At 38.0% G+C, this 27858-nt stretch overlaps 1 protein-coding gene across 2 annotated transcripts in view; it reads right to left on the bottom strand.

Moving 5' to 3' along the window:
* The window catches only part of CDH2 (cadherin 2), a 209959-nt gene that overhangs the window by 118322 nt on the left and 63779 nt on the right, over positions 1-27858 (bottom strand). The window contains exon 1 of one of the 2 annotated variants that reach the window (XM_073898375.1): positions 5948-5966. The exons of the other annotated variant lie outside the window; for it this stretch is intronic. Coding sequence (XP_073754476.1) covers position 5948 — 1 coding nt within the window. The 5' untranslated portion in view covers positions 5949-5966. Of the gene's footprint in view, positions 1-5947; positions 5967-27858 lie in introns of those variants that run through there. 2 annotated transcript variants of the gene reach the window in all.

The raw sequence follows: 27858 nt of genomic DNA, 5'->3' as shown, positions 1-27858 counted from the left end.
ATTTCTAAAAAAAAAAAAAAGACCTTAAAGATCACCTCATGGGTGAAGAAACTAAGACCCCAAATGTAAGCAACTCAATCAAGGTCACAAAGCTGGTTAGTTGCTGAACAAGAACAAGAACAAGAACACAGATTTTCCTTATTTTCAGTCCCAAGTTGACTCACCCCCGAGTCCCCACACCCTATTGAATGTTTATTTCAACTTGGTCTCTCGTTCCTAAAAGGTAGGATGCATTTTAAAGCTGCCTGAAAATGTACACACACACACTATAGTCAAATGAATCACACCATGTTTTTCTTTTAGGCAAATGGAAACAAGGCACAGATACCAAGTCAGGGGTTCTCAATCATTGTCCTGAATTCAACATTTGGAGAACATGCCACGTTGCCTCTGCAATCAACTCCTCAGAATCACATTTTTGCATGGGGGCGGGATGGTACATATTTTGGCTTAGTGAGCTCTATGTCTATTTGCCTTGCAAAGTTCAGCAGAGAGCAATTTTGCAGAGCTTAGAGAGCTTCTCCCCACCCCCCACCCCCAGCTTGGTTCACACATAATCTGAAGCTTGTCCTGGATATCCAGTGAGCAAATCAGCCATGAGGACTTTTGTCTGACAAATTCGAATTACCAAATACCAACAATACATGACTCGGTGCTAGCAGCTAACATAAATGAATCTTATTTATTTAATTCTCTGTATACCTACTGGCCTCTGAGCCTTGACAAATACTACTCAAAGGTAGTACCTACCATTTTTTTGTCACCTGAAAACTGGCCAGCAGTTCTAAAGACAAAGTCAACCCCTTACTCAGAATTCTAAGGACACCAATGGGCTAGTTCTGCAAGAAAGTCACTAAGCTCAAGCACAAGGGGGAAGAGATTTTCTCATTTCGTTTATTGTAGTTTCTTTGTTGTTTTGTTTTTACAGGGAGACTCAGGAGTACCAAAGAATAGCAGTAAGAGTTACTGACATTTTAGGAGTTGCTTTTGTGTCTTTATCTGAAAAATGCCAGAGAATCTCCCTAATTAATCTGGTTTCTCCAAGCCACATAGGAAGGAAGCCAGTTTCAACACTATTCCACAGAGAAGGAGGATACTGGGAAGCAAGAGGCAGCACACACACACATACACACACACACACACACACACACACACACACACACACACACACATACACACACACATACACACACACACATACATACACACATACACACACACATACACACATACACACACACATACACACACATACACACATACACACACATACACACACACACATACACACATACACATACACACACACACATACACACACACATACACACATATACACACACACATACACACACACACATACACACACATACACACACACACACAGAGGCACCGTTACTAGCTTCTTGGCCAGCTAAACAACTGTTTGTTCCAGTTTGGCCTGACCCTTCAAACCTCATCCATACAGCAAAACCTCAAAAACTGGGATCAATAGAGCAAAGTACAATCTCTCATCCAGATGCAGGAAGCTGAGAGTTACTGGAGAAAAATCTTGTAACTATGCATCTGCTCCAATGCAGGCCTCAGGTCCTAACTGAGTGATCAGTACCTATGATTTTATTTTGTTGCTGTCCTTGTTATTTCTCCTTCTCCCGTTCCCTCAGGGACCATTCTGAACCTTCACTAGGCTCGGCCCAACCTATAGGTAACTCCGCCTGCCAAGACCACAGCGCTTCTGGGAAGATGGAGGCTATCAGCCATGGTCCAAGTTCAACTCCCCACTCTGCATCCTACAAACCTATCCACAGCCACACTCATTCCTCACTCTAGGACTCCACTTGGAAGTCCTTCATGACTAGCCTTCCAATTGTGTCCTTGACCCTGACGTCATGTAGAGACATCCTTTCCTTTTTCAACATCTGTCTTTACACTTCCCTTGTACATAGGACATAAACCTGTTGAAAAATGGTCATTTTTCTCTCCAGGCCTGATCTTAAGGCACTTCTTAGTTGTAACTGTCAGTCTCTACACCCACCCCTCACACATACAATTCACATGTACTGACAGATACACACACCGCACAGCTCAAATGCACTGAGAAAAGATACTCCTCCACCTAGCAATCACAATAACCTATTCTACTTACTCCCCCTTGCTTCTCTGAATAGGCTGGATTTCCCATCTCCGGCTCCTAATTTCCCACCTGCCCCTTAAATCTTCATTCCCTGGGGCATCATTTCCATGTCATGGCTCTTCTAAGTCACCTTGTATGATTTCATCCACCACCACGTGGCATTCACAAACAACTCCCTACTGGCAGCTCCTAGATCTCGACCTAGTAGCCCAGATTTAACCTCCATCTTCAGAAAATTATGGCCAGTGATCTGCTTAGCACTTGCCTCATATTGCCACGTTCATGTGCATCTGAAAGTCAAACTTTCTTCTCAATCTGGTCTTGTACTCTCTATCCCTCTTCCCAGCACTAGGGTCAACACAACCCTAGAATCCATACTGCGTAACACTGCCTTTGGGACTTACTACATATTTAATGTGCTGAATGAACAAACTGATTAATTACTTCTAATATTATAATATCCTATGAAATTAGCATTTGGATCATGTGAATAACATGACAGTCAATGCCACAGGACACAGGTTATAAACTCCTACTGTGCCCATCTTCTCAAAGGGTAATACAAATATCATCTACCGGGAAGCATGTTCACCACTATATTATAAACTTGTTTCAGAAACTAATCATAATTAGTGACCAGACTATAGGGCCTTTGAGACCATGTTAATTTCTGCCTAACAAAAGGGTGAAGTTCCACACTCTAGCAGGTAAAAACAGTGAAGCTAAATTTACTCTGGAACAATCTGGTTTGCAATTGAGAAGTTGATGCAATTAAGAAAATGTGTTTATACATTTCCAAAGGAGGGATTAATGGGGTTACTATTTTCTTAGCCTAATGAAGTAGCTTTTCAGTTCCAGAATTACCCCTCAATCCTCTCCAGCATCAGAATTCTGTAGTTCTCCAGTTATTGTTATGCTTAAGCAATTCCTCTACTTCTGTCTAATTCCTTAAGTCTCCTGGTCAAACTTTGTTAATTTCCTTTATTTATTAAGCCGTTATTGTTTCTAAGTAAAAGGTCCTTTACTTCTCATTCAGTCACATTTGAGATCTTTGGTCTCCCACTGAGAACAGACTGTATATGTAACAAAAATCTTCAGAGTATAATCAGGAGTGGAAGGGCAAATTCCCTGGGCCAGCCTCACATCCTGTCAAAATCAGGATCCTCCAGCACTGTGGGGACATTGACCGTGGTTCTAACAGCATATGAATCTGGACAATTACAAATGTATGTTTTTGCTTTTTGTTCATACACAAGCCACACTAGGGGCTTGCCTCAAGTTCAATGGCTCCTTGTATTCAGGCAGTTTCCCAGCCCATGCTCTCATCTCATTAGAATTTCTGTATCCTCTGGTCTTGCAGAGTTCCCTTTACCTTCTTTTGTATCAGACAAAAGATGGTAATTTACGTCTAATTAACGGAACTGAGTCATAATGAGTTCTTTTCTCTTAGACAGCATTTGAATGTCCAAAATAACCAGCAAGATTGGGCTTTTTAGTCTCTCTCCAGCTTAAGGTTTTATAACACAATGCTCACATTCAGGCCTCCTACTTTGCATACAGTCAGAGGGCTGTATGTATGAAATTTCACATTTCCACATTGTGAAATTCTTTGGCTAGTTATGCCCAGAGTGATTTAATGGCGTGCGAGGCGGATTTAATATTTTCTGCTAAGCAATCTGTTGAAACAGTCCAGCTTACGATTGCCTCCTTTTTATGTCTCTTCCTCAGACTTTGAAATGGTATTTTTTGCCAGTTGATGAATTTGATAGCATTCTTTATGAGATCAATTTCCTTGCAAAAGACACAAAAGACAGGATGAAAGACAAGTCTGATGCAAAGCACGCAAAGGGCTGTGCATCTGTGTGAAGAGAAGCATGGTAAAGCATAAAGCGGTCCCCCCCATGCCACGAGGAGGGACAAAGATGGAATGATGTAAACACAACAAGCCTGCCTAAAGAAAGCAAAAGCACATGTTCTAACAGAAACAGTAACCGGGATAAAGTACTAAAAGCATCTTCTCCCTCTCCCACATGCCCAAGGATTTTAAAATGCCCTCTATACATGCAGGCATGCCAACACAAACAAACCACAGAGTCTGAAGGCCACGGGCATCATGCCCTCCTGCAATGACACCATTTCGACACATTGGGTTTTTCACTCCTGGGACCATCTTCATTCAATCTATTACTTTGGGTCCAAAAGAAAAAAAAAAATGATCCTCTCTCTACACCTGGACTACCTCAATACCCGAATACGGATTCCTTTAATATAATATTGTTATATTTTTTAAAGTGCGGCAAGACGATTTCATTGTCATTGTCTTCTGCTGCAATACACCTTCTGCTCTGTTCCGATCTTAAAATCAAGAAGAAAAGAAAACAAAAAAACCATGCTGACCAGACGTTCATTATGGGAGCCCTGGCCAGGGAAATGACAGCTATGGAACATGGAAGGGCAGGCGAACCCGGGCTGCCAATACTCAGATTTGTGTTCTTTGTCTCATCTTTTTCCCTCCCCCTGAGAGAAGGCAGAACAGAACATTTACAAACACAAGCTCCTCAAGTAGACATACTTGACTTGTCAAAACGGAAAGACGATTCTTTGGTAACTAGGCTGCTTGGCAAAAATATTAAACCAGACAGTAAGTCGGAGAAAATTAAATGCTACCTTGATTAATTAGGCTCAATGGGTAGGAAGAAACTAATTTATAATGCTAAGCTGACAAAAATAGGTTAAAGGAAAAAGAGAACTTCACGTCAAATTAAAGTATAATTTCTTCTTCTTTTTTGCGGGGGGGACAGACTGGTACTCAGAAAACGATCTACATTTTTGAGCATATAAACCAAAATCTCTGACATCTCTATAGGCACTTTTAAGCAACTGTCCTTGCACAACGACAGTAAAAATCTAGTATCAGAAATAAGCCATTCATAAGAAGCTCTGAACGTGCAAATGGCTTTGAAGGTGAATTTAATAAATCTAACATCTGAACCACAAGTTTTTCCAAACTAAACTGAAAATCACGCGGACGTCTGCAATCAAGGCCGGAGGATCTTTTCTAATCTAGAGCAGAGTGAATGAATAGCACGAGGGACCCCATAGCATCGCCTGCTATCTCGTGCCCTTGAAGGCACACAGACAGAGTCATGGGGGAGGAATGTCCTGGGTGTAGGTCTGTCCTAGAGGGCTCTGGGGAGTTGGGGACCTCCCAAAGTGAGCGGACAGGGGAATAAAGATTTCCAGCGCCAGTAGCGCCCCCAGTGGTGGGGAAGGCTTCCTACTGGGCGGGGTGGGTGGATGGGGGTGGGAGTGTCCCATGGTGGCCACCTTTGCAGCAAGTCGAGTGTTTCTAAACTGGGGGCTGTCTCTACTTATCAAAAGATAACCACAACTCAAAGTAGTGTAAGTGAAAAAAGAATGGAAGCAGATACTGTGTACCATGAGGGAAAGCACGAGTTTTATACTGGGTGCTGGGTAAAGAATAAAGTGCAAATTCACCGGGAAAAAACTACAGCTGACTTAGAAAAAAATACATAGATTATTATACTTAAGTATAACTTCTAAAATAACCATGCTAAAAGAGCTTTATAAACAAATAAAAATCTGCATGCCTGGGACTTAGTTTGACTCATTTGTTCTTTCTCATAACTCAATATACACAGAAAAGAGAAGGAAACAGAGTTTGACAACGGATCAGAAGTATGATCCCTTTACTTGCCATTCAAAACCATTTATACACTCCAGAAGACTATTTGGTTATAAAGAACTGCAAGAAACAGACTGTATAAAATCCTAAATGCCAAATAAACTTACTTTGACTCTAAGCAGATCAGGACACCATGAACTGATAACTTTCTGGAAAAAAAAAAAATTAGGACTTCAAATAAAGGAGTCAAAACACCACAAAAGTCCTTCAAAGATAATAATTACCACAGAAAAATCAAACAGCAATATTCAGTCTCAACGTAGAAAGTATAACCAGTGGCATACCTTTCTTCACATTATAGTTATTATTATAGTTAACAGCATTTCCCAGATGTAAGGAATTTTTAAGTGGTTATTATGTCTACCTACGAATATCTGGATTTTCACACTTTTTTCCCCAAAAAGTTGCATATAAATTGATAGTCTGTAAATAAATTAAATACTTTAAATGTCCTCAAATTATTTAAATAATTTAAAACAATTTCAACTACAGTTTTGTTCAAGTCCAATAATTTTTTCTAAAGCACATGGTTAATTAAACCTAATTTATTGATTTCTTATTTGGTTATAATTTTTTTTTTCTTAAAGAAAGGTTAGCTGAAATTATGATTAGTACTCTTACCAGGTCTTATTGCAAGAAATACATTCAGCAACACATATTTATTTATTGGGCACATAGTACCTAAATGTATATGAATGGTGCCAGGAATACAGCAGGAAACAAGACAGAGCCTGATTCCCGACCTAATGGAGACCTCCACACTTCAGACCCATGTCTGGTGGACAGAGAGTCTTCAATACCATAAACTCTGCTTTTACAAACTCTTTGATTATATTTTTTTAGTATATCTTTGAGGTTTCAGTGATAACAAATAAAAATGTAGTTAGCATGCTTCAAAACAGTTTTTGAATGCCATAGCTGTAAGGGTCTTGGAGATTAGCCTGGCTCTTCCCTTCCTTTTTGAATAAAAGGACTATTTTTTATTTTTTTATTTTTAAAAATTTTATTTATTTACTTTGAGAGAGAGAGAGAGAGATCATGGGGTTCGGGGGTGGGCAGAGGCAGAGGAAGAGAGAGGATCCCGAACAGACTCCTGAGTGTCTGGAGCCAGGATCAGCAGGGCTGATCCCAGAACCCTGAGCTCATGACCCAAGCAGGAACCAAGAGTCAGATGTTTAACCGACTGAACCATCCAGGCACCCCAAATATAAGGACTATTTTTCAATTTACAAACAAAACTACACAAAAATATAGAACTCTGTGAACTCCCTCGAATCTATTAATAACTGTTCTTTTTAGCATCTGTTAACTAAGATAGTACACCATGGAAAAAATACTTTAAATTTTTAAATTTTAAATTTTAAAACACATACTGATGTGTTTAAATACATGCTTATTACACTGATCTCAATAACATTTAAATTAATTTAAAGATGAGGCCACTTAGGGGCGCCTGGGTGGCTCAGTCGTTAAGCTTCTGCCTTTGGCTCAGGTCATGGTCCCGGGGTCCTGGGATCGAGCCCCGCATCGGGCTCCCTGCTCCGTGGGAAGCCTGCCTCTCCCTCTCCCACTCCCCCTGCTTGTGTTCCCTCTCTCTCTCTGTGTCTCTCTCTGTCAAATAAATAAATAAAAAATAAAATCTTTAAAGATGAGGCCCCTTAAAGGAAAGAACCAAAAATCTCATCCGCTTCCTTCATGTCATCAGGGAAGTACCACTGAAGACCAGAAATGACTGACCCATCTTCCCAAGGTCACACACCACTGGCGAGCAATATAGCTGTTAATTGGCTAAACTGAGGTCCACAAGCTTCCACTCAGGTAGTATCTAAAAACATCTGCTTAGGTGCTACCCACAACCTTCCTGCCAAAGAGTAGATTTCTCCTTTGCCTACAAAATTCCAAAGTAAACCCTGTGCACATTTATTAGAGTCTCTTCTACTGCATTCCAGCAAACTCTTGGAAATGCTACATGTGCTTTTCTCCTTCCAATCTTATGGTAGATAAGAATTTAACGAAAGCTAAAATATAACTTCAGGGCAAAAGACAAATTTTCTTTTATTGTACTGTAGAATGTTGTATCTATCATGGCCTAAAAACACCCAGAAGCTAGTATGATATTTCTAATGCAACATGTATCTTTCTGGTTTGGGGAAGGAAAGAAAAAGAACTGCTATCCCTTTTCACCCTGCTACAACTAGAACACTGAGATAATAAAGATTAAGCCTTAAATTTCTATATCCAATAGTAGTAGAATCACAAGAGGACTGAAAAAGCATTTGTCTCTACAAGCTAATACCCAATATGTTAGTCCTCTGGGCAGCTTACATTGATTTTGCATTTAATTGCATAGGCTGACTTTCCCATATTTTCCAGGACAAAGTTGTAAAAATGATAGGATCTAGATATACTCTGATATGAAGCCAAAAGAAGAAAGTAAACTTAAGAGTACTGCTTTCTGTAATAACACCTCTATGATTACAAAGAAGTGGGTCTTTTCTGCTTGTTTTTTGGGTTTTTTCCTACCAGAAATTGACATCAAGACCAAATTGAGAACAGAAGTGATAAAATTGTACTGTTTCCCCTTTCCCTCATTTTTCCCCACTGTTCTTACATTACTTTGAGAAATAGGAAGAAAGTGGGAATAGCCCCTGACACCTTTCACCTACTTTGTAACTAATTGGGTTTAATTTCCTCTCATTCAGTTAGCCAGTAGACTTTGTCCTTCAGTCTGTCTGGCAAATATTTCACAAACCCTCCGATACGTTTTTGTAAAGTGTTGGGACAAAAACAAAACAAAACAAACACCTCATTAATTTGTGTTACCATCAAAGAAGATAAAGTCATATTTTGATGAGAATGAAGCAATTAATCCTAATGATTAACTCAAATTATTTTTTCAAATATAGGTTTCCTGAAGCTTCACGGAAAAAGATCCTTTAAAGACAACCTACTGATCTGCCATTTGAAGGAGCTGCCCTTGGAAAATTAATTAACAAAATACCAATGGTTTTAGGACACCCTCAAAGGGATTATGAGGAAGTCACATTAATAAAAACTTGTTTCTGAAGAAAATGACAGATCTATTTTTTCATTTGATTAACTGAGCTGTTTTAATCACTCTTTAAACAAGGCCCCCTGCATTAGTTTGCCAGGGCGGCCATAACAAAGTACCACGGACTGGGTGGCTTGAGCAACAGACATTTATTTTCTCATAGTTCTGGAGGTTGGGAATCTGCGGTCAAGGTGCCAGCAAGGCTGGTTTCTTCTGAGGCCTCTCTCCTTGACCATCTTCTGCATATGTTTGCACATGGTCTTCCCTGTGTTTGGCTGTGTCCTAATCTCCTTTTCTTATAAGGAATGAGGTCATACTGGGTTAAGGCCCACCCTGATGACCTCAGTTTGACTTAAATACCTCTGTAAAGGCCCTATCTCCGAATACAGTCATTTTTTGAGGTACCTGGATGAGGACTTCGACAAATGAATTTGGGGGGAGCAAATTCATCCCGCAATATCTTAACCAGAAATTGATCCTTCACTTCTGAGTGGCTCTACAATGTCTGATGTTTTCAGCCCAACATTGTTTCTTTGTCTCTAAGGCCAAGGAAAGAAGACTGTGGGAAAGTCAGAGAAATTACTGACCATGACATCAAACCAACAAGAGTTGCTGTTAGTAGTATAACCTTAGCCTTTTTATTTTTATTTATTTTTATTTTTTTATTTTTTAAAATATTTTATTTATTTATTTGAGAGAGAGAGCACGAGAGGGAAGAGGGTCAGAGGGAGAAGCAGACTCCCTGCTGAGCAGGGAGCCCGATGTGGGACTCGATCCCGGGACTCCAGGATCATCTGAGCCGAAGGCAGTCGCTTAACCAACTGAGCCACCCAGGCGCCCTATTTTTTATTTTTTAATTTATTTTTTTGACAGAGAGAGACAGCGAGAGAGGGAACACAAGCAGGGAGAGGGAGAAGCAGGCTTCCCGCTGAGCAGGGAGCCCGATGCAGGCTCCATCCCAGGACCCTGGGATCACCTGAGCCGAAGGCAGAAGCTTAACGACTGAGCCACCTAGGCGCCCCACCTTTTTTATTTTTATTAAAAAAATTTTTTTCTTAGCCTTTTTTTAAATTGAAGGAATGATTATGTTTGTGTTTGAATTTTTTTTTAAAGATTTTATTTGTTTATTTGAGAGAGAGAGAGAGAGAGAGAGAGAGTGAGTGAGAGAGAGCTCAAGCAGGGGGAAGGATAGAGGAAGAAGGAGAAGCAGACTCCCCACTGGGGAGGGAACCTGACATGGGGTTAGACACCAGGAGCCCGGGATCATGTCCCCAGCTGAAGGCAGATGCTCAACTGACTGAACCACCTAGGTGCCCCTGTTTGTGTTCGAATTTGAAATGAGTATTATAAAATGAAACAAGTAAGTCAGACAAACCACTGGGCACATAAATTCTAGTCATCACCACTCAAAAGCCCAATGTCATTAAACAGCACTCAATCCAATTATCAAAATTCCTTCAATGGCCCTATTTTCAAGAAACAGGAACATTGATCAGATGAGGAAAAAAAAAAAACACCCCAAAAGCATGAAAATAGTAAAAACCTCACAAAAACTAAGCAGTTGAAAATCCTAATGTATAATATTGTTTTATTAGAGACCTAGTCTTTGAAGAAACCAGAGCAAAACAAAATCCATAATTTGGGGGTAGTATCAAATCATAATTCTAGTATTTATTTCTAATTTTATTTATATTCCAATTAATGAATGAAATTATGGGAGAAAGACACACACACACACACACAGAAATCTTCACATCTATCCTCTCATTTTAACAGTGAGGGACGAGGTCCATTACACAGAGAAATTTTCTTGGCCATCAAGTGGAAGCAATCAATGGTCAAGCCTAGGCCAAGTCCTCTCCATTTCATTTACATGCTCTTTTTAAAGACAATCAGTGAGTCTGAGTATTTTTCATATTATTGGGCAAATTACAAGTGCAGGTAACACTGAACTGTGATTTCTGTCATTCTGAGGGACTTGTTTAAAAAGAGAGGGACAACAAAGTTGTCTGTCATTTCCTAAGTTACTGTATTCCAGCAGATACTGCACCAAAGTTTGGGGCAATGGTTCTCCTCATCATCTTTTTGTTCAAGACACCTTTGAGAATATGATTGATGATGCTATGAACCCCTTCTCCAGAAAAAAAAAAATATACATGTATACAAAATTTAGTATTTCAGGGAAATCAAATATTCCCCTAAAAAGTACTCAAGAACAAAAATCTCTGACACATACCAAAAATAAAGCCCGAGTTAGAAGATGCTAAGTGGAGTTTCTTGCCCCAGAGTCCTTATCTTAACTGAAAGAGTTTCCATGTAATAAATAAGGTAGGAGTTCTAAATTTTTATAATTCAGTGAAGAGAATACAGTTTCAAAGGCTTCTTTCTGTCCTTTACACAGTCTAATCCCATGTGGAGGCCACTATGCTAGCTTCTTCTGGTGTGATTAAGATAAATTTGTCTTTATCTTTTAAAGTCTAAGCAAAGTAGAAAAGAAAACACTGGATTGTTCTCAAAAACAATAAAACACTTGACCATAAAGTTCAGATAAAACATTGTGAAAAACACAATCACAGCCAGCCAGTTGCATGATGAATACAATTTCCTTAACATATTTTATTGCATTCCTTTACATATTATATATTATACTGAAAAACTAAAACTCAAAACCCCGTAGTAATTAATCTAGGTCTTGGTCACAAAGAGGATCAAGAATAGAAACCAAAAGCAAATTTCAATCTCACTTTTTAAAAAGCAAAGAGCATACAAAGATAAGAATCACCACAGGGGGGTCTGGGCGGCTTAGTCATTAAGCGTCTGCCTTCGGCTCAGGTCATGATCCCGGGGTCCTGGGATCAAGCCCCGCATTGGGCTCCCTGCTCTGCGGGAAGCCTGTTCTCCCTCTCCCACTCCCCCCTGCTGTGTTCCTCTCTCGCAGTCTCTCTTTGTCAAATAAATAAATAAAATCTTAAAAAAAAAATAAGAAGAATCACCACAGGTCCCAGATCCCTGAAACATTTTGGGAAGTACATATAGGATGAAGATGGGGCAAGCCAGCCAGACACATGGTCACAGCCCACATATATGGGTGAATATAAATTATTCTTGGATCTGATTAAAAACCCTTGGGCTCAAATGTGCAAAGAGGTGTGTAAAGTTCTCCATCATATTTATGAGGAAATCTACCCTTCTACATTTTTGAAATCTTTTCTTTTTGGAAAAGCCCTCAGCTAGTCACAACTGCTTTAAAGTTTCGTTTCCTCAACTGTAAAAAGGAGTTTTAAATAGATGATTTCTGTGATCTCTGCCAGCTCTAAATACTACATTCCTCTGACAAAATTTTTAACGAATGAGGGTGGGGATTTACAATTGGCCAGGCCAATTGAACTAAAAATCTCTCAAGTTTGAGAAAATAACCTTTAAAAAATTTGTAACAAGTTATTACATATTTTTTCCCCAATAATTCCCAATCACTGCAGCCTTAAGGTGTCTCATCCCATATTTTTTAGTGCTTAAAAACCATCCTAAGCTCTAAACTCAGACTTCACACTCTCTTAATTACATAGGGACCCAAGTTTTCCCCTCGCTGTAAATGATCTGGCCAGATTAGAGACCAAGGTTTTTTCACCTGTATATCCTCCATACCCAATAAAGCTTAAGATAGCGTTCAGACATCCAATAAATTCTTGCTGAATGAATAAACAAACTTAGGCATGAAGAATGAAAAAAGAAGAAGAAGAAGAAGAAGAATCTGACTGGGTTTCCAGTCCTTGGGAAGCATCCAGAAGGGAAAAACACAGTTACAGAAAAAGGAATTACAATCTACTGGGATTAAGCTCCACAACAGAGAGGTACAATAAACTCAGAAGAGGGATGGATGAATTTGTGTGAGGCAGAAGATGTTATGACTCTGGATACCTGGGGGCATTCCAATGTCAGAAAGTGAACTATTTGGGAATTCAGCATTTTGGACTAGCCCTGGCTGCTTCTTTCACAGGTCATAATGAAGGTGGTTCAGACGTGATTTTATTCCTTAAAGTGTCTGCATCCAAGTGAGAACCCAATAACGTGAGGTGTTATTCCCTCTCTACTACTGGGTCTATAAAAGTTAAATGTTACAGCTTCACATTTTACATACACAAAACATATTTAACTTGGAATAACTCCATAAAGAATGGAATGACCTTAACTGTGACAAAGAAAAGGCCCTCTGAAACAAGCATTTAGGTAAAAATTATGAACAGTGATTTTACACAAGACAAAATTCTAAAGTAAATACTATTAGAAAAAGATTGATCCTTGCTAGTAATCAAAACTATATAAATTAAAGCAACCTTGAGATGCCATTTGATGGCCACGAAGAAAGCAGGATTTTTTTCTTTTTTTAATATACCACACATAACACACAATCATGAAGTAACTATTGTAGGGATTACTATTAATTAGCAACACATTTTCGGAAGGCAATATAAAAATACATGATGAAAGCAATAAAGTACTTCCAAGTAGTTTCGCTCATAGGAATATATGCACTAAAAATACCCCACCAGAAATAAAAAAGATATAAGCAGTAAGCTGTTCACTTGGTGTTACATGTAATAATCAAAAAGTGGAATGAGATCCAAAATGATCAAATTAGGGAAGAATGTCAATAAATGAAAATATATCGACTCACTCTAATATTACGTATTCAATGTAACATTATGTATTTGATGATTTACGATCACAAAGGCACTACAGAAACAAACCAAAGATTTGTCAAGAGGAAACATACAAACTATGAAATGCCACATGGACTTTGTAAATAAGAATTACATAGCATAAATCAACATTTGCTTTCTTGTAGCAGCAAGGCTAAAAATAAAGAAGCTAGACATGCTCCCTACTCGAGAAAGATCATAAGCGAAATTAAAAATCTGCCAATGTAGAAGTATGCAAATTTATGGCATTAGATAATTTCCCCCATGAACATAAGTCATCTTTCAATGTCTAGCACACATGCTGTTTCTTTGGGTCGGCAACACAGCAGAAAGTAATATTTGCTCCAGCCTCTGTATTTCCAATGAATTCTGCTTTGATTCCTCCTGTGACATGAAATCAGCATCTCCCTTGCAGCAGAGGGTCTTCATGTTCCCTCTTCACTTAGCATCTGTCCCTACAAAGAATACACGTATGACTCATATTTCCTGAATTTAGATATCTGAAACAAAGCTAGAAGAAAGAAACCTAAGAGGGGTTGGAAATGGAGGTGAACAGTCTGAGTTTTCCTCTACAACTATGGGTGATAATATTCAGAAGAAAATAAAGGTCTGTAGTTTGGTGTGTTTAAAAAAAAATTAAATTCACAATAAAATATTCAAACAAGCCTCCAACTTTATCAATGCAAAAGAGGAGGCTGGACTGAAGAAATCGAACACTTCTTACCTAACCTGCAATTCTCTGCACATCTGAAATACAAGGCCCTGCAACTTAAATACATCAAAACACATTTGCTATAAATGGTCACCGAAATAAAAGATAAAAGCATTCCTCAAATGCCTATGTTTTTGAAATTTGAATAAAAATGGACAGTTTATTGTTAATTTCATCTTCTTTAGAAAAGAATATATTAGAAAGGTCACAAAGCAATCTTGCAAAGAGCAAAAGTCTCAATTTGCATATTCCGTGTTCCAAAAATTTCATTTGCAGAAAATTTATCATGAGGAAATCATCATGGATATGATCAAGATTAAGCTGCAAGGATGTTTATTCCAGAATTGCATATAGTAGTAAAAAGTTACTTACTAGGGGAGGGCCTAGTAAGTATTCTCTAAAAGGAGAATTATTAAATAAACTGACATCCCATCTGTATGCTGTCCTGTTGCATAAATATTAAAAAGATGTTAAAGAGCATTTAATGACAGAGGAAAATATTAAAAATATACTATCAAGGAAAAATGCACAAAGTACAGTGGAACTCAAATTTTTAAGAAAAGAAAAAAAAATAAATTTGATCTCCATTACCCCAGGAAGTTATGTTCAAAAAAACTTGTGGCAAATGCTGACTCAGCCAATATTTCTCTTGCTCCTAGGAGAAATAAAGAGGTAGGGTCCTGGGAGCCTCTGGTCATAACATTTTCATCACCCGGTCAATACGTAACGTCGTTGTGTGTTTATGTTTAAAAACACGTGATTGAATATCTACTGTTAATTCATTAACATTGAACACGCGGCCAACAGCACTATATAGCTTAGGCCTGAATGAAGCTTATTTAATGTGTGCATTTTCTCCAAAAGGCACATCACAGCCCTTTCGCACTTAGGAACACCAGCCAGCATTTTCAGTACACCTATGAGCCATTTTTAACAATGAAATCACAAACAAAGCACACAAAAATGTGAAAACGTGACACTGAATAGACCGCGGAAAGGACGCTTACTTACAGTATGAGAACCACAACGAGAAAGCAGGGTTGTTTTGCTGCACATCTGTTGGGATGGTATGTGTTAGGTGACTCGTGTTTTCACCCTTCTGCACATGTCCACCAATGACCTTGAAAGGGCTGTAGATACTGATTTGGGGTTACAAATAATTTTTAGGGAATCAGTTCTGTCACAAATATGGAATCCACGAATAATGAGGGTTGACTGTATATGTACATAACCAAAGGGAGGAACTGAAAGGATCTAGCTAATCGAGGAACATGTCTCTCCACGTGACAGCCAACTAGATATGCCACACGGGATATTTTCTTTTCTTTGCTCATCTGATGTTTCAAAGTAAACTTACCATACTTCAGTTGTTTAAAAAAATACATTATTATCTGTTCAAATTTTCTACAGCAAACCTATTAACTTTTTGATCAGAGGAGGAAGATTATTACTAGCAAAATCCTTTAAACTATGGTGCTTCCATCGTGTTTTAGGAACTACATTACACTCTTAAGCATTTTGTAATATTGAGAGTTACCGACATTAATCATCTCTGCTAAATACTGGCAGTATCTACTCAGTAGGAACTAAAAGAAATGCAAGTCAAGAAAACTTCATAATTCTGTGGTGCACATATCAGAATAAAAGAAAAGAAACTCATTACTAACAGAATATATAATTCATTTTCAAAATATTGAGGTTGTAGCTCAGTTTTTTTATGGTTGTAATCACACTACTGAGTTTGTCTTCACTCATGGGATTTCAACAGACACTTTTACATCAGTTAAAATCTCAAAAGTTATTATCTACACAGTAAAAGTAAAGGCAATTGGCAAGAAGCCACTAGAAAGAAGTTTATAAAGGCAGAGCCAACCAAAACTAAAATGAATTAGGGTGAAGAAAAGATAAATACTAAATATAAATAAAGATACAAAATGAAATATAAATATTAAATACCTCCTTGATAGAAAAAAAGAGGCCATGGAAATGTAAGAAAAACTGAGAGGTGGTATGATATTAAAGGAAAAAAATAGTAAGAAAAAAGACATGCAATTTCACAGAAGTTTAGATCCTTTGGAGTATTCTGGAATATTCAAAGGTAGGTATCACCTTCAGCTTGGCTCATGTGCTAAACACCAGGGCCAAAGAATACTAAAATTCAAACAAACATCTGTGAAGTTATAGCTTTTTAACCAGCAAAACAGAAGTATTTCCAGATTTATAAAATGGAAAGTTGCAATTCTTTAACATCTGTGATGAACATTCATTCATTTATCCATCTTTCCAACAAACATCCATCCATCAATATTTATTGAGTACTGATGTCTGTAAAGTACTGTCCTGGACATGTACAGATACCATGTGTGATGGTGAATTTTATGTGTCAACTTGAGTGGACCACAGGATGCTCAGGTATTTGGGCGTTCACATTACTTCTGTGAAGGGGTTTTGGCATTTGGTTTTGACATTTAAATAGACAGACTGAGTAAAGTAGATTGTCCTCCCTGCAGTAGGTGGGCCTCATCTAATCAGTCGAAGGTCTGAGAAAAAAAAAAAAAAAAGTCCGACCTTTCCCTGAATAAAAAAGAATTCCTTCTGTCTGAATGCCTTCAAACTAAGACATCAGCTTTTTCCTGTGTCTGGACAGGAGCTGAAACACTGACTTCTCCTGGGTCTTAAATCTGAGGGCCTTTGGGCTAGAACCACATCATCAGGTCTTGTGGGTCTCCAAATTGCCAACTCACCCTGCAGATATTGGGATCTGTCAGCCTCCATAATCATGTGCGCTAATTCCTTATAATAAATCATACACACACCCACACACACACACACCTCCTATTGTATCTTTTTCTCTGGAGAACACTTACTAATACACTGTGCTAGACTACCATAGTATATATGAGCAAGCCAGAGGGGGTCCTGAGTTTCTCCAAACCTGGTGTATGGCAGGTGGTCCTTAGTCTAACTTGGCAGATTTTTCTACCATGAGATAATCCCATGTCACTCATGGACATATATTCCCAAAGGTTTAAGAAATTTCTAATAAAACCTAAAAACTTTTTGTTGGAATTTTAAAAACTACAATTATTAGAACCTCTACAGTTATGGCAGTAAATCTGACAGGCTAAGTCATGACAGGTCCTGGTATGGCAGTGACATGTAGCAAATCACTAGCTGAAACATTCCTCCCCTCTCTGTCCCACTGAGCAGGAATGTCTGAATACAGGTGAGTGAGACTCACACCATGAAGAGGAGTAAACTGGAGTTCACTCAAATGCTTTAAAAAGGAGGAATTTTGTAAAATTTGTTAACAAATATTAATATCCTATTACTCGTGGCATATCATATCTCAAAACATATGTTCTAGGGAGCCCCAGCAGAGAATGGACCATCTAGTGTACACGATGACCTGCGAAAGGAAAATATATTTTACCTTGAACTCAGCTACTGCTATGACTAGAATTAATGTTAATTCCAGTTACACTGTATCTAGAATACCTTAATAGTTCGCTTCCCACTTAATATTTTATATATCCAAATTTTCATTCCACGTCACTCCAGAACTTTCCATGTTTCACAAATTTAGCTACACACATATAACCTCCACCTCCCTAGCCCTGTCATATGACCCCTGTAGCTATTTATGTGACCCTCCTAACTATATACAACTTAATTTTCATCTAGCATAATGAAGTTAGTGGAAAATTTTCCTGCCTTTCTAAAGTCATTTGCACCTGTATGCATTTCTTCACCAGCACCTTATTAACTTATATTTCTCCAAAAGCCACCTGGAGACTTAACTGTAACCACACCTGTGATTTATAAACAAATGCACCCAAACCCATTTGGGAATTAAATCTTGCCCGGCTTATTTAATACCTATGTGCAATTTAATTTGAGGAATACGTTATGTTTGCCAGAAATAGCCGTTTTCAGGGATTCAGAGTGTTAAAGAGAAAGAATTGATTAAAATACAAGAATAAACTTTTCTGGAATCCAGGAAACTAAATTGCATAGCTTGAAGCACACAATAGATTACAATAATCTGCCCTAAACATGAAAAGGGTTTTTAATTTCCTTGATTGCTTAAGAATAAGGTTTCCAAATGCACAAAAGAAAAAAAAAATTACTTCACCCTAAAAACACTTCCAACTTTGGCCATTAATGAATATCTTGTCAAAGCCAAAGTTAGCCACTTGAGCACCTGTTCCAGTTCTTCTCTGTCCTCTCCATTTTTACCTATGTATCTTCCTATTTCTCAAACTGTTCAAGAGGAAACGCGATGGCTGTGCCGGGTGAGAAGCTAAATAAAGCACGTTCCCATTTCCTGTGGCCATCTGTAAAGAATGCCCACGAGTCAACTCACCTTCATCATGGGGCTGAAACCATCTCTCCTATGAAACTGGCCTACTTTTCCAGTGAGAAGAGAGTGAAAGCGAGTGGTTCCTCCCTCTCTTTGGGGGAAACTGTTATGTTTTCTATAAACCAAGAAATCATAAGTTAATTTTACTAGAAAAAAAATGTTTTGTTTGTGTGTGTGTGTGTGTGTGTGTGTGTGTATTCTTTTTAACTTTATTAAATGAAGAAATAAAATCCCAGGTGTTTGGAACTGATTGACTCCAAAGTGCCTAAAGACTCAAGAAATGAAAATTTCAAGTACAGTCTGGGTATTCTGATTCATCTCTGCAGAATCACTTCTTCAAATGTTTTGTTTTGTTGTAACTAGAAACACAGAGTACGGTTCCATAGGCCAATATTGCTGTTTCCTGGTTCTATATCTCGAGTCCCCTATGCAAGGTGGGAAGCCCATTCCCACACTGGCTATCCAACATTGAATGACAGCAGTTGGTACCTTGGGGAAGAGCAACTGCAGAGCAGAGTATTTATTTTTTAAAAATGAATATGCAAATCATCCCCTTGCCTTTTTAAGTCAAGGATTTAGGCACTTAATATAAATTAAATAGAGAAAAATCCTAAAATTTATCTGATGGTTTGGAATGAGTTAATGTCATTATAGGCCTAATTTATTTGACTTATTTGTGGGCTACGTGACAAGGGGTGGAGGTAGTAGCCCCAAACCCCTTATCCAAGAAACTGAAATGCAAATTAGAGGGAAACATGAAGTATAAAAATAGACTATCAGTATAGAGTGAGTAATGCTAAATACCTAAGAACCCCTAGCAGTGCAACTGAAACTGGTTTGCAGATTATAAAAAAAAAAAAAAATCCATAGTGGAAATCTGAATCAGGTAAAATAGATGCATGCATACATACAGCGGAACTGATTATAATCATCAAAACATTGCTTGCCTAGAAAGAACACCCTGTTCACTAGTTACTTAACAGTAGGTACTTAGAGTAAGTAGGTACTCAGTAAATAACCAGTTAAAAAATAAACGAGTGTGGGCTGGCCTGGGTGGCTCAGTCGGTTAAGTGTCTGACTCTTGATCTCAATAAGTTCAAGCCCCATGTTGGGCTCCACACTGGGCGTGGAGCCTACTTAAAAAAAAATAAATAAATAAAAAGAATGATAGAGTAAGGATCTCAAGCCCAACTGATAAGCTCTTATTATCACATACTTAGATATAACACCCTTCCCACTCCCCCCCCCAAAAAGTCAATGGGATTTTAAAAAATGCAGCTTAAAAAAATTTGGCTCTAAAATAAGAAAATGGGCTGCACACTGTGAATACCAACAGCCCAGGAGAAGCCGGAGCAGCACTTTTTCTGGCAAACTCTACCAGCTGTGGCCAGAGGCACTGAGATCTTACAGTACCTTCTTAATGCCAACTGGCTGTGACTTCTTCCTGTCTGCTTCTCCAAGAAAACAATCAGTGTTAATTCCAGTTGGTTATAGTATTGATTTTGGTTACTTAAACAGATTTATAGTGAAGGAAGACTATAAATAATGGTATCAAGAGTTTCTGTTGGTTCTCCTGGTTCTATTAGGACTGTGAAAATATTTATCATATATATTCAGTTAAAAGGTTCCCAAAGCTTTGCTTGTGAAAAAATTAGCTAAAACAAAATTAGTTAAAAGTGCACAGGTAGGGGCGCCTGGGTGGCTCAGTTCCTTGAGTATCCGACTCTTGATTTCAGCTCAGGTCATGATCTGGCGGTTGTCGGATCAAGCCTGGTGTCCAGCTCTGTGCTCAGCACGGAGTTTGCTTGAGATTCTCTCTCCCTCTCCCTTTGCCCCTCCTGCCTCTCAAAAATAAATAAATGAAATATTTTTTTGGGGGGCAGGTATTTGTTCTATACCATAAACTTTGGTTACATGAAAATTGAGGTTATAACTGTTGCTATCTTGCAATCAAAGGCCATAAACAGGCAATATTTAAGGTGCATCCTTCTTCAACTATTCTTATTAAAAACCATGAAGTAATCCAAGAATTTAAACTAAACTGTTTTACACAGGGCCCCATTAGGGAGTTGTTATTAAGGAGCACAGTCCTAAAACTGGGTCATGAGAGTAAGTTAAGTTATCATTATCCAAACAAAATTATTCTCATTTTTGTAATTAATTCGCAAATTGAATTAAGCATACTTTAATAGGAAAAAAATTAACCACCTAAACATACACAAAGATGCAAAACTGAATTTACCATAATAAGTATACTTAAAATTGACTCCCTTCCAGCTTTACACCATGATCTTTTGAAAAGTTTGGAGCAAACTTTCCATGATAGAAGTACTTGACCTGGAACCCAAAAGCCCAGGGTTACAGTCCTTCTTATACTACTCTTCAGCTGTGTGTCCTTGGGCAAGTCATTTCATCTCTCTGGACCTCATTTCCTTCGACTGTAAGCTGAGAAGGTTGTGGCTGCAAAGCTCTAAAGTTCCATCCTGTTCTAATAACCTATGAATCGGTGAGAGAGAAAGTTCATAAATATTCCATAATCTTCCTTTTACCAAAATGTTACTTCCAAATATAGATAACCTTTCATGACACAAAGCAAATGTTATGACAAGGTACTTTTCAATTAATGCAAATTTTAAAGTTACTATTTAAAACAATTCAAAAATAGAGTAGGCTCTATCAAGATGTTGTGATTTCAGACATTTCAGGACACAACATAGGGATCGCATGCCAATCAAAAAAAAAATCTGAATGAAGCAAATTATTAAGTGTGAATTTTAGAGAGTTCTGGAATACTTCCAAATTCCTTGTACCCATTTCAAAATAAGCTTTTCGCAAGAAGAAATAGAGTAAACTCTTAAACATAGCCCATCAATTATATACATTTAAAGTTAAAAAAACTTTTTACCCCAATCTTAGAAGAAAAGTTCAATCTGACAACAGAACAAATTTATATTAGTCATTCAAGAAACATTTTTCCCTCTCCTCTGACTTCTAGGGCACGGCCTGAGTCACAGAACTCTAAAATAAAAATTCAAATTCAGAAAAACATTCATCCAGGTCAATGAAGAGTCCTTAATTAAAAATATAATCACATTCATTAATAGTGTTATTATAGCCAAAGTCTCCTAACATATTTTATAAAGATATTTAAAAATAGGGACACCTGGGTGGCTCAGTCGGTGAAGCATCTGTCTTAGGCTCAGGTCATGATCCCAGAGTCTCAGGATTGAGCCCCATGTTGGGATCCCTGCTCGGTGGGGAGTCTGCTTCTCCCTCTGCCCCTCACCCCACTTGTGCTCTTTCTCTCAAATAAATAAATAAAATATTTTTTAGAAAGATGTTTAAAATAAAGCTTGAATATAAATGGATTCCTGGTTAACCCCTCCATGACTTAACCAGAAAAAAACCCATTCCACTATGTGGATTAATTAATTAAGAATTTATTGTTAAAACAATAAATACAAGTTGCAATGAATAGGAAATGAGTAGAATACATTCTCTTTAATAATATTCATAATATTACTTCACAAATTCTCTGCTCTGAGATTCTGAAAGTGCAATTCTTGAAAATTTTTATTTCTTGCCAGCAGTCACTGTCAGCAAATGTGGGGTAGAAAAGTGTTAGTTATATATATCTTAATGGGCATCAATTTATCGAGGTACTTTTTCCTCCTAGATAGATGGTTTGAACTTATTTTTTTCATCAGAGAAAGAAAAAAAATTATAGGAATTACCCACTAGTTATAAATTTATATATTTAAAAAAAAATCATGTAACATAACTATAAAACAGAGAGGAAGCCTACAAGATGAGCTACTCATCTGTTTGTGAGTTTCAGAGCATCTGTCTCATTTAATAGATTCTTTTCTCTGGCTTGAGTAAACTGTTATTTTTAAAACTATTTTCCTATACATATCAGCATTTAAAAATTCAAATTTAACTCCTTATAATAATTTACAATTTTTACTTAGCATCTCTAATTGTATTATTTATATCATAGGTAACATGAGATAATTATTTTTTTTTACAGTTTATCTAGTTACAAAAACATTTGGTTAAAATTGTTTTGGATATAAGCACAAAAATCAAAATTATGTACAAAGAGGTAACCCAACTGATTAGAAAACACACAGACACCAGCTAAACATTCATTACCAATTCCACAACAAATATTTTCTTAGATGATAAAAAGTCTGGAATCGGTACAACTGAAAAACGCAGTCAGTTTGACACTTGAAAGTAGGCAAAACTAGGGGTGCCTGGGTGGCTCAGTTGTTAAGCATCTGCCTTAGGCTCAGGTCATGATCCCAGAGTCCTGGGATCAAGCCCCGCATCGGGCTCCCTGCTCTGCGGGAGGCCTGTTTCTCCCTCTCCCACTCCCCCCTGCTTGTGTTCCCTCTCTCGCTGTCTCTCTCTGTCAATTAAATAAATAAAATCTTAAAAAAAAAAGTAGGCAAAACCAGAATGTTGTACTACAGTATGTTTGCTGTTGAATATCTTATAAAAACCTGGCATCATTTTAGACCAAATCGAAGTTTATCAAGAATAATATATTATCTGAAGCAAGGCACCTAAAACTAAAAAAATAAAGCTAAATCTACAACAAACCATACCCAATACCTACTGATATTGAGTTTGAAATGTTGAAAAATTTGTTGATTCTTGGAGTGATAATGTATAGAATGAGAGATGGGTGCATATAGAAACCGCTGAATACAACATATCACTGGATATGTTGTAATACAGAAGACTACGGACACTATTACCTAAGGCACTTAAAATGACACAAAAGAAAATAAGGAAAAGCCCACTGTAAAATAATAATAGAAGAACTGAATAAATAATAGGAGCATAATATGTGTGCTACATTACTGATTAATATTGGTACAAACCTGGCATTGACAAGTAGTGTTAATTCTCCTAATATTTAAGAGTTACAAATAAGCACCTGAGAGTTCTTGATGGTGTAAAGAAGCAGTCAATAAAACAAAGAAGGTGGCAGAAATTGCAGACGTTCAGAAAGGCAGCTGACAAAAGAGGTATGTTTCCCTTTGGGGGAAAAAAAAGTAGAAGTTTTTATGCATTTTAATTAGCCCACTTGCAAAAGAAAAATCAGGTGAAGACTACTAATTATCACCTTCCAGCCTCACTAACACTTTGCAGTCTAGCGAAAAGGAAGAAAAGGGAACTAACTAAATAAATAATAAAAAAAAAAACAAGAAAGAAAAACACCCTCCCACTCCAGGCCATTAAAAAAAAAAAAAAAAAAAAAATGTCAAGGCTTCCTCCAGCATCCTTCCAGACGCTACTGACAAGATTTATCTTCAAAGAACTTTCTTGTTTACAATACAAATCTTCCCCTCTGTCACAAATTAAACCCAATTATCTGGTGAACAGTTTCCATAATAAAACCTGATAGACAGAGGAAGCAGTAACCTTTCCATTTTTTCCCCTCTCCCCTTGAGAGCCTGCAGGTTTCAAGAAGCAAAAACCACTCTTACTTATCCCATTAACACATAGGTGTTGAGAGGGCATAGAAACCCCTGGAAAGATAAATGGCCTCATTTTCCTTGATCAGGCTTTTGAGACAACTTCCAAAGATCTGAAAAAGGGCTGAAAACTCACAGTTGCTTATTTGATCCATAAATTTAAAAACTACTATGGGAAACATAACATCTACGGAAAAGCTTCATTAACTCTGGTCAATGGAATCTACCGTCGTTGGGCCAGCTAGTCATTGCCTTCTGAAGGACAAACTGCAAATACTCTAAGAAACAGATCCATCTGTTGAGCTAGCAAATAGATGGAATGCAATCACATACACTGAGTCTTGGCCAATTCTAAGTCACCCTGACAGACTGGGGCTCAGCTTTTAATCAAGCAGCCGCTCAAAGACACATTTGTGTCCCTTTAACAGTTGAACACAACTCTTGCCCGATGAGGAATTACAGAAAATCAAGTTTAATCTAAGTCCTCGAAATACGTGCCCGATATACACACGCCTCAACTACAAAGTTACAAACTCTAGTTTGTTCTCTGATAATAGTTTGCATTTGGCACATGACTTCTCAGAAGGTTTTTTAAACTAGCATTTTCTGTGGATGTGTGCTCTGCTTTGAGAAAACATTAGAGGTACTTAAAAAAAAAAAACAAAAAACAAGGTCACTGTAAGAATAGAACAACTTTTCCCAAATTTTCTTCACCTTAACTAGAAGGAGGGGTAAGGTCTAAACAAATAACAGAAACTTCCCTCTCTTTCCATGTGGTTTGTAGAATTCCACTTAACTGACCGGCAAGAAAGGCAGAATAAAAGAAAAAAAAACAAGAATAGGCATACCTCAACAGAGTTTGTTCATGTTGAACATTAAATAATCCTTTGACAACATGACAGCACCTTCTCTAGTACTAAAAGCATTATGATTAATCTTATTAAACCAGCATCTGAACCGTGGCCACCGTGTGATGGGCAAATAATTAGATAACTAATGACATAAATACTGTATCTACAAACTCCTATTACTGGAGCTAATAAGGAGCAAAAGGGATTTCATTCTTGAAATACCCAATACAAGTTAAGAAAATGTTCCATAGAAAGAAAATCAGTACAAAATAAGTACAGTTTTGGTAGACTGGCCTGTGACCCTTAGTAGCCTTTTCTTTTCTTTTAGTTTTTAACACTGTTGTGACAGAAAAGTTCTACTAATTTACAAAGAACTGACAAATAAATAAAAAATGGAATGCCACCTAGTTTTAAGTTGGAGAATCCCTATATCCCCATGTATTTAGAAGTATAGGGTAATGCTTTCTTCCTCCTTACACAGTTCATGAAAGATTTAAGAAGAAAGGCTCACTGAGCATAAGGAAAACTTCAAGTGGAATTCATTGACCACATCCCCTTTTAAGTGTTATAATAATGAACAAAACAATACATGAGCTAGATATGGAACAACCATACAAATAAGATACTTTGGGCTGTTATTCTTAAGATCTGGGGAGTGATTTATTATTGCACATTTCAACATCATTCTAGACAGAACCAAGTCTCAGCTTCAAGGTGATTTCACAAATAACTGATGTCAAAATCTCCTTGACACTTTTCCCTACTACTTTGGAAAATGAAACTCTGGGGAAAGGAAAAAAATCTGCCATGTCTAGATAATCAGAAGATCAGGAGGAAAGATTCTTCTACTGTTTATACAATTATGTTTTATGTTTTATTATCATTAAATGCACATACATGATGCCAACACTTACAGGGAGCTGTTAATTCCTTTCACATGCCAAAACAGTATTTTGAAAACTGCTGGTTAAAAAAATGCAATTCCCTTCCTTTTTCTGAATGATCAACCAAGAATTTACATACCACACTTCTGGAGAAAATCATTTTTGACAGAAGGAATTGTCATGGCAAGAGTATACCAATACAGGGCCATATGGTGTCCTTCCTTGAGATAAGAGGCAAAGGCAATAAAGCTGACACACTTAGGGGTTTATTTCCTTTCTGAATTATGAACTTGATGCTGCCCATGTTGACGGAGACCATGCTCACACTGTACTAATTACACATGGGGTATATGAACTTGATGCTGCCCATGTTGATGGAGACCATGCTCACACTGTACTAATTACACATGGGGTATATGAACTTGATGCTGCCCATGTTGACGGAGACCATGCTCACACTGTACTAATTACACATGGGGTATATGAACTAGATGCTGCCCATGTTGACGGAGACCATGCTCACACTGTACTAATTACACATGGGGTGATTAGTGCCATTATGTCCACTGTGTAGCATTGTCCTCTGGTTAATTCTGCTTTGTTTTAGTTACAGCCAAAGACTAACATAGAAACAAAGTCCCTACATGGGACTCTCAATCAGCCACATTCTTTCACTGTATCAACTATTTCTTAAGAATAAATCTTCGCCTTTGTTCCCCAACCCTAAAATAATGGATCTGCTCTGTAAGTTAGTGGGCCAACCTCCTTAAGCAACAGGACATATCAGGAGAGGGATAATGAATGTACACGCTGTTGAGACCTAAAAGTAGACTGACGATGCCCTTCTGTTGGCAAAAGGACAGTGACAAACATGAAATAAATGTGCAAAGTAAGTGCTAAAGTGAACGTGTCATTTACCATTATTACCGCATCAAGAGTTCAAAGGAGAAAGATGCCTATGCTTGCTTATGCAGGCTGCAGTGGAAACTGAGGCCAGAGGCAGGTGGCTGGACTTGGCCAAGGGTATCCAGCTGCACAGGACAAAGATGGCTGTAGAACCCAAATCACTTTTCTCCACATTGTGGCTTCTCTTCACCACACCGTTTGAAGGTCCATTTGGTAGAAGCAGGAGGACTTAAGGTAAGTCCAGCTGAACTGGGTTAGTATGGCAGAGAAATTAAAGAGGATGATAAAGGAAGAACATGCCCATCTGACAGTCCGTGTAGAGTCACAGAAGGTGGGCCTTCTTGCTTAGTTGCAGAAGGGGAAGAGAGTTCTTATCAACTGCCCTATCAATTCCCAAGGTTGACCTTCAGTGGCTCACCTGGCCTACTTACAGGCCTTGGAAACAGGCAAGACCAATACTGCCTGGGAAGAAAACAGCAGAGCAGGGCTTCTATTATCAAATCTAAAAGCTTCGGCATGTTGGCCTCAACCTCACCCTCCCTCATGGAGCCCACCTGCTGACCTAGATGGAGACGCGTCAAGAGTCGCACGCGCACGTGGGCATGTGCCTCTCTTCCCCACCCCAGCAGCCCAATCACACATTCCTTCTTTTTTCTCTTTGGTTTCATCTGGATTTGGAATGTTACTTAACACAACCTTGAAATAGAAGTTGCTTTTTTGAAGATTAAAAACATATGTGTTTGAGGTAATAACACTGTCCACATTAAAAAAGGAAACAACTCTGTGCTATAATTTGTGCGAGCAAAAAGAATCTCAGGAATCATCTAACCAAGACCTATCTTTTCATAAATGAAGCAACTGAGGATCAGAGAGGCAGGTGTTGTTTCTTTGATATTAAAACCACTGAGTTCTTGGATGTCTTGATCTGCCTGCAACGTTTTGAATGAGCAGGGTCAAGTTCGGGCAGAAAGAACACTACACTTCAATATCAGAGATTCAGATTTTGGTTGAGCCCGTGCTGCCCGCTAGCCTGGAGACTTGAAAAAGGCGTTTACTTCCTT

The sequence above is a fragment of the Callorhinus ursinus genome, unplaced genomic scaffold (assembly GCF_003265705.2).
Source record: "Callorhinus ursinus isolate GAN/ISIS: 27379988/994484 unplaced genomic scaffold, GSC_fseal_2.0 scaffold11, whole genome shotgun sequence".
NCBI lineage: Eukaryota > Metazoa > Chordata > Mammalia > Carnivora > Otariidae > Callorhinus > Callorhinus ursinus.
Note: the sequence above shows the minus strand (reverse complement) of the source record. Positions and strands in the feature narration are given on the sequence as shown.